The sequence below is a fragment of the Eubalaena glacialis genome, chromosome 3 (genome assembly GCF_028564815.1).
Source record: "Eubalaena glacialis isolate mEubGla1 chromosome 3, mEubGla1.1.hap2.+ XY, whole genome shotgun sequence".
Lineage (NCBI taxonomy): Eukaryota > Metazoa > Chordata > Mammalia > Artiodactyla > Balaenidae > Eubalaena > Eubalaena glacialis.
The window spans coordinates 88,646,747-88,660,854 of NC_083718.1; the positions used below are offsets into that span (position 1 = coordinate 88,646,747).

At 38.9% G+C, this 14,108-nt stretch overlaps 1 protein-coding gene across 1 annotated transcript in view; it reads right to left on the reverse strand.

The window, feature by feature from the left end:
- PDE4DIP (phosphodiesterase 4D interacting protein) overlaps positions 1–13,114 on the reverse strand; it is a 204,184-nt gene extending 191,070 nt beyond the window's left edge. Inside the window, exon 1 of the mRNA XM_061183608.1 lies at positions 12,882–13,114. Coding sequence (XP_061039591.1) covers positions 12,882–13,114 — 233 coding nt within the window. The remainder of the gene's footprint in view (positions 1–12,881) is intronic.
- Between the last annotated feature and the right edge of the window lie 994 nt (positions 13,115–14,108).

Sequence of the window (14,108 nt, forward strand, 5' to 3'; positions counted from 1 at the left end):
TAGTGAGGATTAAATGAGCTTATGCTTATGCATTGCTTAAGCTATGTATAATGCTGGCATGTAGCCAGAACTCAATAAATATTATTAATAATGTAAATTATACATGTAATAATAATAACAATGATAATGTTGCTGCCACGGATGTCAGTGATCAAAAATCTAAATTACGAACTCTGTTTGGAACTCCTGTGAGATCTAGTACAAATCCCCTATACTTATGAGTATGTTCTGGCAAACAAGACTGAGAGAACAAGTAACTTGAAGAAGAGGTTGCAGTGTCCTGAGGCAAACATCTCCCTGCCTGCTACACCTTCCCACCATAAACACTACCACCATCTGGTCAACATACACGACCCTCTGTGAAGGTATTTTTTACATTATCCAGGGTCTTCTCTATGGGCGTGACTGTCATCCTTTTGTCCCTTCACCTAAACACCACCACTCCCATACTGAATGGGGGATAAAACTTCAACTAAGGTTAAGCAAAAACCTCAACCAGTGGTTTCAAATACGGCTTAATACAGAGACTCCAAAAATGGAGTTTTCTCTCTCCTTCTGTCAATTATTTTCTGTGCTGGTTTTATTTTCAGTGTCTGCAAGGTAGCAAGTTATCTGCCAGCAGGCCCAGGCTTACATTCTCCTTCAGGTGCACAACCATTAGAAGAAAGGTTGCCACTTTCAGAAGGTTCCTGAAGAATCCTGTCTGGACTAACTTGAGTCAGTGCCCATCCCTGAATTAATTCCTGAGACTATGAGGAAAAATTACTCTCTTTCTTTTTAAACTGATGTTACAATTATTTTCTGTTTATAGACTTAATTTTTAGAGCAATTTTAGAGTTAAATTACTCTTTTTTAAAAGGTCTGTGATACCTCCTTCTGAAACTTCATTCCCCTCATCCAATACACCAATGAATCCTGTTGGCTCTACCTCCAACTCATTCTGAATCCGTTCACATCTTACCGGCCCCACTGCTGGCACCAAGATTTAAATCACCATTTTCTTATATCTGTACTACTTACTGGAATAGTCTTCAAAGCAGCCTCCCTGCTTCTGCTATTAGAAGCACTCTTTCACTCCTAAAGTCTGTTTTACAATAGCAGAGTGATATTTTAAAACATTTTCCAGATCATATCATGCTCCTGCTTCAAACCCTTCCTTGGTTTCCCAATGTCCTTAGAATAAAATCAACTTTTTACTATGGCCTACAAGGTCTCAGGTGACCTAGCCCAGCCCACCTCATCCCCCTTATCTCTTGCCATTCTCCTTTTGTTTAGCATGTTCCAGCTGTCTTGGTCTTCTTTGTGTTGCTCAAACATACCAAGCTTATTCCTACCTTAAGGGTTTTACAATTGAGGCTCTCCCATCATCTGCCTCCGTTCCTTTCTAACCAATGACTCTATTTTATTTTCCTTGTAAGCCTTATTACTACTAGAAATCATTTTATTTATATATTTATTTACTTGTTTACTGTCTGTCTCCTCACCAGAACTAAATTTGGCTAAATTTAGTTTCTAAAAAGAGGATACTGGAAGGGGAGACCCACAGAATCAACAGAACAGTTGAAAACTCAAAAAGAAAAAAAAGGGTTCAGAAGGGACAGAAGCAGGGGAAGCAATAAGAACCCAGGTAGCAAGAAGAAACCAATTGGTCCCAACCATTTTTTCTACTCTTGTGTTGCTCCATGAAGATGCGATGTTCATGCAGAGAGTCTGGTTATACTAGTGTGGGTCTCATTACCCTCATCTATCTAGAAGAGGGCAGGGTACCTTAACAGACCATCGCATAAGACTTTAATAAAGCAATGGCAAAAAAAAAGGGTAATTCTCCAAAGGAGATGTAGAGTTCTTGTCCAGAGAAAGGAGGAATGAGTAAATGCTCCCCCCTCCAAAAAAAAAAGCCAAAAAAAAAAAAGAAAGAGAAAGAAAAACAAATGTCTGCAATAATCCCTGACGTGATATCTTGTCATCTAGAAGACATCTACTTTACTTTAATGTAAACTGATGTATGCCTAAGAAATGCAAACAGATTTTAACATTAACCTAAATCAAATAAAAGCAGAACGATACATCTTTTGAACATCTGTTCAAAACCATACAACACACTCAAAAGATATGCACTTAAATGTTTTCTCTCTTTTATGCCCCAGAAAGATTTAGCGGTCAGGATACAGTTCTGCAAGACACCTCCTTTTGGATGTCCCACATGAAAGTAATTCATTTCCTTGAAATCTACTTCTCCTACCATATTATCTCTCAGTAGATGACATTAGTAATCATTCCATAGTTGACCTAGAAATTTAAGAGTAATTCTTGTTTCCTCCCTCTTCTTCATTTCCAATACTTCATTGATCAACAAGTGCCATCAACTCTACCTCAGAAATTCTCAAATCTAGGGGCTTCCCTGGTGACGCAGTGGTTAAGAATCTGCCTGCCAATGCAGGGGACATGGGTTCGAGCCCTGGTCCGGGAAGGTCCCACATGCCATGGAGCAACTAAGCCCGTGCGCCACAACTACTGAGCCTGCGTTCTAGAGCCTGTGGGCCACAACTACTGAGCCTCCACTCTAGAGCCCGCGAGCCACAACTACTGAAGCCCGCATGCCCTAGAGCCTGCGTGCCGCAATTACTGATTGTGCCGCAACTACTGAGCCCGCATGCCACAACTACTGAAGCCCATGCGCCTAGAGCCTGTGCTCTGCAACAACAGTAGCCACCGCAATGAGAAGCCCGAGCACCGCAATGAAGACTAGCCCCCACTCACTGCAACTAGAGAAAGCCCGTGCACAGCAATGAAGACCCAATGCAGCCAAAAATGAAAAATTAATTAATTAATTAATTAAAATTTTTCATGTATCTGTGGGGAGGAAGGTGATCTCCGCGTCTTACTCTTCCGCCATCTTGCCCCTCCCTCCTAAAATTTTTTAAAAAAGAAATTCTCAAATCTATCCCTTCTTCACCATTCCTACTACCACTGCCTAAGTTCAGGCCCTTGTAACCTCAGACCCCAAACCATTTGTAACAGCTTCTTAGTTATCCTTTCTTTTCACTCAACCCACTTCACTCCATCTCCCACACAGTTGTCACACTGATGGTTCTAAAACAAAGATCTAAGTACATCACTACCCTGCTTTAAAACCTTCTATAGCTCCACACTGCTTATCAAAAACAAAAACCTAACCACCTTTGTGTCTTAGTTGGAGTGACAGAACACAAAAGTCTCTCAGAACTGTTTATGAATGCAACAGTTCTTTAATTCAGTGGTTCTCTAAACTTGTTGTACATGAGTGCTTTTGTACATGAGGCTAGGGCTTCAATCTGAAAGAGTATGATTTAATTGGTCTGGAGTGGAGCCTGTACATAAGTTTTAAAAAATCTCCCTAGGTAATTCAAATGTATAGCCAGGGTTTAAAAATGCAATTTAAAAGATAACTAGAAAGCCACATTTACTTCCAAACAGCATGAAGTAACAGGGTCCATATTTATTACCACTCACCGCTGATAGGAATAACTAAAAACCTGGACAAAATATATGAAAGAAAGATTTTCAGACATTGGATATTAGGCAACACAGATAGTGATCCCAGAGAAAAGAGAAACAAAGTGAGGCACACAACTGCCCTAGTTTACTTCTTGGAGAGAGTTTATAGTTGGTAGTGGTAAAAGAGGGAGCCAAGGCAGAGCCTAGTTATCTCCCTAGGTTGAGATAAAGCTAGGAACTTGGGAAGGCCAAGGTAGCAAAAGTTCATAGAGCAGAGTACCAGAAAAGAGAGAAAATTCCAGAGATCTGCAAAGCAACCCCCTTGAGTATTCAGCTGTGTACTGATCAGCATGTTTGTATGAGGAAACTAAGGCTGGGGTAAGAACCACACAAGAGAATCAGAGGGACAATCTTCTTGGCTCATACAGGATGAGAAGAGTTTGTTTTTCCAGCAACAGAAGTAGAAAAAATTTTCATAATTCATGGGATATTGGGTAGAGTACTCAAAGAACTATCAGCCCAGTAAAGGGGAAAGTTATGAAATGTTTCTTTGGTTCCACCTAACAAACCTTAAAAACAAGACCCAAAAGGGTCAAACTATTTCAAAGCAACTTAACTATGTCCCAGGATAAAGCTCAAGAATAATTACAGAAATAAAAAATTATCTAGAATCCAACAATAAAATGCTCAATATGTGGCATCTGATCAAATATTACCAGGTATACAAAGAAGCAGGAAAACACTACTCAAAATGAAGAGAAAAATCAATCACATAAATCACTAGAAACATACTAGGAACTGACATGGATGTTAGAATTAAAACCATTTTTATAACATTCCATATATTCAAGAAGGTAGAATAAAGATTGACCAAGTTAAGTAAAATATATGGAAGTTATTTTTTTAAAAGACACAAATCAAATTTCTAGTGATGAAAAAGATATTATCTGAGATGAAAAATACACTGCATGGGATTAAGAGCAATTTAGACACTGCAGAAGAAAAGATTAGTGAACTTGAAGACATACGAATAAAAATAATCCAAAATAAAACAAAGAGAAAAAAGACTTTAAAAAAAGAACAAAGCATCAGTGATCTGTGGGAAAAATTCAAGTGGTCTAATACATGTGTAACTAGAGTTCCCAAAGGAAAAAAGTTAGAAGGGGTGACAAAAAATTTTCAAAGAAATAATGGCTGAAAATTGTCCAACTTTAATGAAAACTATAAGCTCCACAAAGCCAAAGAACAAGAAACATGAAAATAACTACACCAAGGTACATTGTAATCAAATTGCTTAAGATCAGTGATAAAGGAGAAAAATTTTAAAACATTGAGGAGGAAAAAACCTCCATTATGTACAGAGGAAAAAAGATAAGAATGAGAGCAGAATTATCATCAGAAAAATTGCACGCTAAAAGATAGCATAACAACATCCTTAAAAGACTGAAAAAAAAAGTTACCTAGAATTCTATAACTAGCAGAGTAGACTTCTTACGTGTGCAACTTGTATAGTCACACAGGGTACTACGCTCAAAAAGACTGTGTTTGGTTTAATATTCTGCTGTTTTTTGTTTTTTTGTTTTTTTTCTGGATCTTAGATCCCCGACCAGGGATTGAACCCAGGTCCTGGCAGTAAAAGCGCCGAGTCCTAACCACTGGACCACCAGGGAATTCCCCTAATATTCTGCTGTTGATGGCTTGAAATTCTTAATAATTCTGAAGAGAGGGCTCTACATTTTCATTTTGCTTTGGGCCCCATAAATTATGTAGTCAGTCCTAATAACCAGCAAAAATATCTTTTAAACATGAAGGTGGAAAAAACACTTTGTCAGACACACAAAATCTGAAAGGATTCCCCAACAGTTTATCTGCACAATAAGAATAAGAAATGTTAAAGAAATTCTTTCAAGCAGAAGGGGAATGATACAAGATTGAAATCTAGATCTAAGCAAACTAATAAAGAAAACCGGAAATGGGAAATATGTGAGTAAATGTGAGACCTTAGAAAATATTATTAGGAAAATGAAAATAAAAACCACAATGAGATTCCACTTCACACTCATTAAGATGGCTATTACTAAAACAAAAAAACCCCAACATAACAAGTGTTGGTGAGGATGTGGAGAAATCAGAACCTTTGTGCACTATTGGTAATGTAAAATGGTGCAGTCGCTGTAGGAAATAGTATGGGAGTTCCACATAGAATTGCCACATAATTCAGCAATTCCACTTCTGAGTAAATATTCAAAAGAATTGAAAGCAGGGACTCAAACAGGTATTTGTACACCAGTGTTCATAGAAGAGTCACAATAGCCAAAAGGCAGCAACAACCCAAATGTCCATCAGTGAAGGAATGGATAAACAGAATGTGATATATACATATAATGGTATATTATTCAGCCTTTAAAAAAGAACAGAATGCTGACACATACTACAACATGGATGAACCTTGAAGACATTATGCTAATAATTTTCCTTTGAATTCTATCAAACATTTAAGGAAGAAATAGTGCCAATTCTACACAAACTCTCCCCCAAAAATTGAAGAAGAGGGAGTATTTCCCAACTCATTTTATGAGGAAAACATTACCCTTATACCAAATCCAGACAAAGACATTACAAGTGAAGAATACAAACCAATATCCCTCCTGAACATAGATGCAAAAATTCTTAACAAAATTTCAGCAGCTCTAATCCAACAGTATAGAAAGGATAGTATATCATGACTAAGTGAGATTTACTCCAGGAACTCAATGTTGATTTTAATATTCTTAATCAATGTAATTTACCATATTAATAGAATAAAAAAGAAAAATGATATAGGCATCTCATCAGAGGTAAAATCAAACATCCATTCCTAATGAAAACTCACAGAAAATTATGAATGGAAGAGAACTTCCTCAATCTGATGAAAAGTACCTATGAAAAACCTACAGGTATAAACTTAATGGTAAAAGAATGAATGCCTTCCTCTTAAGATCAGTAACAAGGCAAAGTATGTTTGCTTTTACTATTTCAATTCAACTTTGTACTAGAGGTGCTAGCTAGTGCAATAAGGCAAAATAAATAAATAAAGACATAGAGATTGGAAAGAAAGAAGTAAAACTGTCTCTCTGTCTCTCTCTGTCTCTTCCTCCTTCCCTCCCTCTTCCTCTCTTTGTGTGGATGACATAATTATTAGGTAGAAAATTCTATGGAATCTACAAAAAATCTACTAGAACTAAATAGTGAATTTAGCAAAGCTACAGGATATAAGATGAGTATACAAAAAACAGTATAAACTAGCAATGAACAATCAGAAATTGAAATTTTAAAGACATTATCATTTATAATAGAATTAAAAATATGAAGAATTTAAGCATGTGTCTCGTAACATATGTAAATTCTATATGCTAAAAACCATAAAACAGTGTTGAGAAAAAGTAAAGGAGAACTAAATGAGGGTTTCTCAACCTCACTCACTATTGATGTTTTGGGCTGGATGGTTCTTCATTGTTAGAACTGTTCTATGTATTGTAGATTATTAACCAGTATTCCTGACTTCTATTTACTAAATGCCAGTATCACCCTTGCTGTGAGTTAGGATAATCAAAAATGTGTCCAGATACTGTCAAATGTCCTTTGTGAGGCATAATTGTCCCCAGTTGAGAACTACTGACCTAAATAAATGAAGAGATATACCATGTTTATGGATCAGAAGGCTCAATATTGTTAAAATATCAATTCTCTCCAAATTAATATATAGACTTCAATACAAACCCATTCAAATTCCCAGCAGGCCTTTTGTCTGTGTTGACCAGTGGATTCCAAAATGTATATGGAAATGCAAAGCACCTAGTATAGCCCAAACAATTTTGAATAAGAAGAATGAAATTGGAGGATTTGCACTACATTATTTCAAGACTTACAAAGCTATAGTAATCAAGATAGTATGGTATTGGTCTAAAGATAGACAAATGGATCAATGGAACAGAATAGAAAATTCAGACATAGACTCACATATATATGGTCAATTGATTTCAATAAAAGTGCTAAGGCAATTAAATGGAGAAAGGATAGATTTCTCAAGAAACAGTGTTGGAACAACACTACATGCAAAAAAAAGAACCTTGATCAATACCTTGTACTAGATACAAAAGTTAACTCAAAATGGATCATAGACCTAAATGTAAAACATGAAACTATAAAACTTCTAGAAGAAAACATAGGAAAATATTTTTGTGACCTTGGGTTAAGTAATGGTGCCTTAAATGTAACATTAAAAGCAAAATCCTTAAAAGAAAAATTTGATAGTTTGGACTTACTTTAGCAAAATTTTAAAAACTTCTGGCCTTCAAAAGATACTGTTACTAAAATGAAAAGACAAACTATAGATTGGGAGAAAATAGTTACAAAGTACATACATAATAAAAACCTGTATTTAGAATAAAGAACTCTCAGATTTAACAATAAAAAAGCAAGCAACTCCACAAAAAATGGGCAAAAAATTTTAACACTTCACCAAAAATATACAGATGGTAATAAAGCACATGAAAAGATGTTCAATATCAGTAGTCAATGGGAATTGCAAATCAAAATCATAATAAGATATCATTTCACACTTACTAGAATGGCTATCATAAAAAAAGACAGTAACAAATGTCAGCAAGGATGTGGAGAAATAGGGACCTTCATACATCTCTACTGGGAATGTAAAAGGTAAAATCCCTTTGACAAAGATTTTGGCAATTTCCTAAGAAGTTAAACGTATGCCTACTGTTCTGCTCCTAGAAATTCACCCAAGAGAAATGAAAGCATATGTACACACAAAGACTTGTACACAAATATTCACAGCAGCTTTATCTGTAATAGCCATAAAACTGGAAACAACCCAACAGCTGGTGAATGAATAAACTAATTATGGTATATCCATACAATGGAATACTACTCAGCAATGAAATAAAATGAACTATTGATACCCACAACAGTATGGATAAATCTTAAAATAACTAAGCTGAGTGAAAGAAGCCAGGCAAAAACAAAGAGTTCATGCTGTATAATCCCATTTATTTAAAATTCTAGAAAAAGCAAACTATCATATAGTGACAAAAGGACCAGTGGTTGCCTGTGTGTTACTGGGGCAAGACGAGACAGAAGGGAGGGATTATAGAAGGGCAGAAGAAAACTTTATAGGATGATGGACATGTGATGATTTCACAGGTATGTATTGATACACATATTGAGACTTTTCAAATTGTACATTTTAAATGTGCCCAGTTTACTGTATGTCAATTACATCTCAATAAAGCAGTAAAAAAAAAAGAAAATAACAAAAAGAGAGATGGCTAAAGAGACACAATGGTTGAAGTTTGATGTTAGAAGTGTACTGATCCTTCTTTGACATGATTTCCCACAACCCCCAACCTCCAATAGTTGCCTGTTGGTTCCAGGCTATCCACCTAGAATGTGCAATCTGCTAGGTTTCACAAGTGCCAATTGAGGCACATTGCCATAATCTGGCAACTCACTTAATTCCTCTTTTTAAATAGCTGTATACTTGAAAGAGGAAAACCTTTGAATTAAATCCTCATAGAAAAGTTCTATCACAGCATGCGTCTCACTTCAATAAGGCATTTTCTCAGGGCCATACATTTTGCTTATATCCCTCTGCTAAAATTTACTTCCTGAGAGAGTGGCATGGACATATATACACTACCAAATGTAAAATGGATAGCTAGTGGGAAGCTGCCGCATAGCACAGGGAGATCAGCTCGGTGCTTTGTGAACACCTAGAGGGGTGGGATAGGGAGGGTGGGAGGGAGACACAAGAGGGAGGAGATATGGGGATGTATGTATATGTATAGCTGATTCACTTTGTTATACAGCAGAAGCTAACTTGCCATTGTAAAGCAATTATACTCCAATAAAGATGTTAAAAAAATAATAAAAATAAAATAAAATTTAAAAAAAATAAATAAAATTTACTTCCCATCCAACCCTGGCTTCGTTATCTTATTAGGCCAGAAAAAGTTCACCTCCTGTGTGTGTGAAGCCCTCTCTGATCCTCTGCCTCTTAGCGCCATATCCAGTTACCATTAACCACGTGGTTCACATTACCAGCATGTAGGAGCTATAACAAGGTCCCCCAGCCCCACTTCCCTATACCCCCATCATGAATTTTGCCTAAGGAAAGTAAGCTTGCCATTTGGAATTTAAACTTTACAATGAAGACAAACTGGTTCAGAGAAGAAATATGCAGACGCTTGAAACAGACATAAAGATTCCCAAGCCAAACAGACCATTACCTGAAGTAATAACATGTCAGCGAAAAAAACAACGTGCACGTGAGAAGAGAGGTTGATCATTAATGCCACTCACCATCCAGGGAAGAAAGAACCCATCTGTATCCTTTGATACTCTGTTTGAAGCTATTACTTTTTTTTTTAAATTTAGAATTCACTGATTAATTCTCCTTATTCTAAATTCAAGTTTCACAAACAACGTTTTGATTATAATTCGGCTTCCAAATGTGGCAAGTATACCAAGAGAGCTCACGTAAATAAAAAAAGAGGGTCTAGTTCCCTAAAATGACTCCTCATTATAAATTAGTAATTTGCCATTCTAGGTTTATATAGTAGTCTTGTATTTATTTATTTTTTATTTCCACAGTCCATCTTACTGTTATAGCCCTTTTTCTGTACTGTAGTTAGGTGAGCAGAGTTTAGAACTATAGATTCTCAACTACCTGAGGGTAGTTTTGCATCCAGTTTTGTACTGGCCTCCACCATCATTGCTTGATTTTAAAAAAAAACAAAAAAACACTGAATTAAAATGAGCTGCTTACTTCCATTTTTAGTTGATTGTGAGTTAGAAAATTGGATACCAAAGACACTCCTTCCCAAGTGCAAGCCTCTAATACTCATAAACCTCTAGTACTATAGCTAAGACAGTTTTTTTTGTTTTTTGTTTTAATATGGAGTAGTTTTTTTGGTTTGTTTGCTTGCTTTTGGTTTTTTTTTATTTTTTATTTTTTGGCTGCTTTGGGTCTTCGTTGCTGCATGTGGGCTTTCTCTAGCTGCGGCAAGCGGGGGCTACTCTTCGTTGTGGTGCGCGGGCTTCTCATTGCGGTGGCTTCTCTTTGTTGGGGAGCACGGGCTCTAGGTGGGTGGGCTTCAGTAGTTGCAGCATGCGGGCCCTAGAGCCTAGGCTCAGTATTTGTGGCACACGGGCTTAGTTGCTCCGTGGCATGTGGGATCTTCCCGGACCAGGTCTTGAACCCAAGTCCCCTGCACTGGCAGGCGGATTCTTAACCACTGCACCACCAGGGAAGTCCAAGACAGGTATGTTTTTAAAAGTATGTTGCACATTCCTAGAGAACTGATTTTTAAATGAGGGTCAGAGTAGCACCAACCTCAGTGAAGTTTCTGACACTGTTTCATTTGAGTATTCCTGAAATGTTTAAAAACATTTCAAGCCTCATCACATCAACTAAGATGAATGTAGAGATATGTCAGGTGAATAACTATTAAGGAAATAATGAAAGCATATACCTTCTATTTTAACAATTAAACCACAATTTAGAGAACTAATTCTAACACTACAAACTTTTTGTTACCAAGCACAGTAAGAAAAATCACATCTTTAGGATAAGGAGTCATGACACATTTAAAATTTTGCAATGGTAATGCTTCTTTTGATGAAAAGAGTTCACCCCAGCATATATAAGGTAGTTAAGAAACTTTAAATTATAAATATATATTCAGATTAATATTTTTTGTTTCAGGCTTTAAAAAAAATTCCAAAGTAATCTGTGAAAAATATTCAACACACCATAGATACACATGTTTAAAAAAGTAATTATGGGGCTTCCCGGGTGGTGCAGTGGTTGAGAATCTGCCTGCCAATGCAGGGGACACGGGTTCGAGCCCTAGTCTGGGAAGATCCCACATGCCGCGGAGCAACTAGGCCTTTGAGCCACAATTACTGAGCCTGCGCGTCTGGAGCCTGTGCTCCGCAACAAGAGAGGCCGCGATAGTGAGAGGCCCGCGCACCGCGATGAAGAGTGGCCACCGCTTGCCACAACTAGAGAAAGCCCTCGCACAGAAACGAGGACCCAGCACAGCCATAAATAAATAAATAAATAAATTTTAAAAAGTAATTATGTTTGGGCTAAAATTCCACTTTATAAAAAATCAAATAATGAATACTTCTTGCTTCATTCCTTCTTAAAAGCAATAATTTATCATGAGCTTCTTAATAGAAATGTGATTCCTTTAAGTACTGTTAACTGAATAGTCTGACTCAGTTTTCTCAGATAAACAGTGGACAGTGTGATGAATCAATACAATTGTCTGTGAATAAATTAAGTTTCCTCATTCACAAATAAAACATAGTCTTGAACACAAAATACAGATCCCATTAATATTTAGTTCTGTAATTAATACTCAAAAGACCCAAATCCTGATTTTATGCATAGGAAAAAGGCCTAGAGAAATGAAGAAACTTTTTTCAGATCCCAGTTAGTTAATGGCAGCTTAGATACTGAAACCACTATTGCCTTGTAGTTTGATTTATGAGTGCTAGCTTCGCATAAAAGAATAAGCTAAAGATGCTCTGACAAGGAAATGTTTATTTCAAAAAGTCAGCAGCACAATCTGTCTCTTCTCCAAAAAAATAGTATGTATGGCAGACTTTCATCCTGCTGCTGCTACATGAAGAAAATTTGGGCCTAATTTGTCTGGTCTTCCAAGCCAGAGCAACAGAAGTGACTGGGTTTAGGTGGGGCTCATCCTGCTCGGCGTCATCCAGCCAATAGGCAAGGCTCCAGCTCTGCAGGAGAAGAGAGGTCGCCTAGGAAGGAAGAACCATCACCAACCCCACCCTGCTGTCTGTATCTAAGATTGGGAGGTAAAAAAAAGGATACGATAAGGCAGTGGGTACTCTTTCAACTGTACACCCACACACATTTCCTGGTCCTTATCTTCTTTACCATTCTTAGCGCTTCCAACCTGGCATGGCCTTCTGAATCATGTGTTCATCTCTTCTTTGACTCGACCCAACCGGCATGGCCTTCCATCTCACCTCCACCAACAAAGCCGTTGACTACACGTTAAGCAAAAACCTTGGGGTAGAGACTGGGTTTCCTAAGCTTTAGTCCGGTACAATCCAGCGCCACACCTGTATTTCTAGGCAACTCCCTACTGTCTCTCCCCCACCCGTCCCCGCCACCAGCCCCATCACCCCCCTGTCCCCAGCCGTGCCCTCCAACTTGCTCCAAGCTAATGTCACTCTGTGCCAACCCCTCCCAAGCGCTCGGGCTGCAGCCCATGGGTCCCAGCCCCGAAAGCGGTTCTCCTAACCAGCGCAAAGGGCGCCGCCACTCCCGGTGCGGTCTGCAGCCTCCGGGGCTCCCGCGCCGCTCTCACCTCATCCAGGGTGCGGCTGCCGCGGCTGCCTCTTCCTCCTCGGCCGCTGCTGCCCAGCTCCCGGACGGCTCGGGATGCCGTCGTTCCCGGCCGGGAGACTGCCGTGAGGACTGTGGGGTTCGCGCCGCGTCCCTGGACCAGTAGGGCGCGTGGCGCGCCCGGCTGGACGCACGGCAGCAGCAGCCGCAGTCGCAGCGGCGGCGGCTGCAGGACCCGCTGTCAGTCCTCTTCATGAATTTCACGGGCCTGGCCAGCCCAGTCCTGGTTACCGTCCTTGATTGGTTTTCCTAAGGTCTTCCCGCACTGCCAGGGCGCATCCTCTGGGCGTGGATGACCATCCACTCCAGTTGCCACTGCCGTGGTGGAGACCTGGAAAGACCAGGCCTCCTCCGCGGCTGCCTCGGCCACCTGCTCCGCCCAGATTGCTTCGGTCCCTCTCGCACAAACGCCCGCCGCTGCTTCTTAAACCCTCTGTCATCTCCCCCTTTTCTCTCCACCCACCACCTCAACCTGGAGAGCTTTTCATTCCCAGACCTGCTTTCTTTTTTCTTCCTGTCTCCTTCATTGTCACCGTCCTCAATTTCCAACCTCAAAAAGTTTCTCCTTTTCTCATTCCCTCTCTCCATATTTTCCTGGTTTTTTGTCCTCCACCCTCCAAATCAGTCATCCTCTTACATTTTATATTATTCTCCTCAGAATCATTACTTCTCCAGGTTGTTGTCTAGCCTCCTTTCCCTCTCTTCCCTTCTTATCCCCTCATTTAAAATCTTTTCCTTTCAGTTTTTCCTTTAGTTATTGTAAAAACCTTTCTCCTAAACAACCTCAATTTTCCTTTCTGTTGAGACTTCCTGATTGTCATTTTTCATGAAGAACTCATAGTAAAGTATATATAGCTTGGTATACACCATCAAGTCAGAGGGAGTTTTCATGGTTAAAAAAAAAGTTCATAGGTCAAATAAATCATCCACTAAATGTTTGTTCTGAAAACCCTTTTCTTATATTCAACTGTCCTCTAAGAATGGAAGCTGAGTCTCCAGCAAAGCAGAACGCTCCTGCTGCACTATTCGATACAGAAGGCCTCCGCTTACTGGTTCCACTTAATTTTTCGACTTTACCATGGTGTGAAAGCGATATGCATTCAGTAGAAACCAGATTTAGAGCTTTGAATTTTGATCTTTTCCTGGGCTAGAGATATGGGGTAATACACCCTGGTGATGCTGGGCTCCC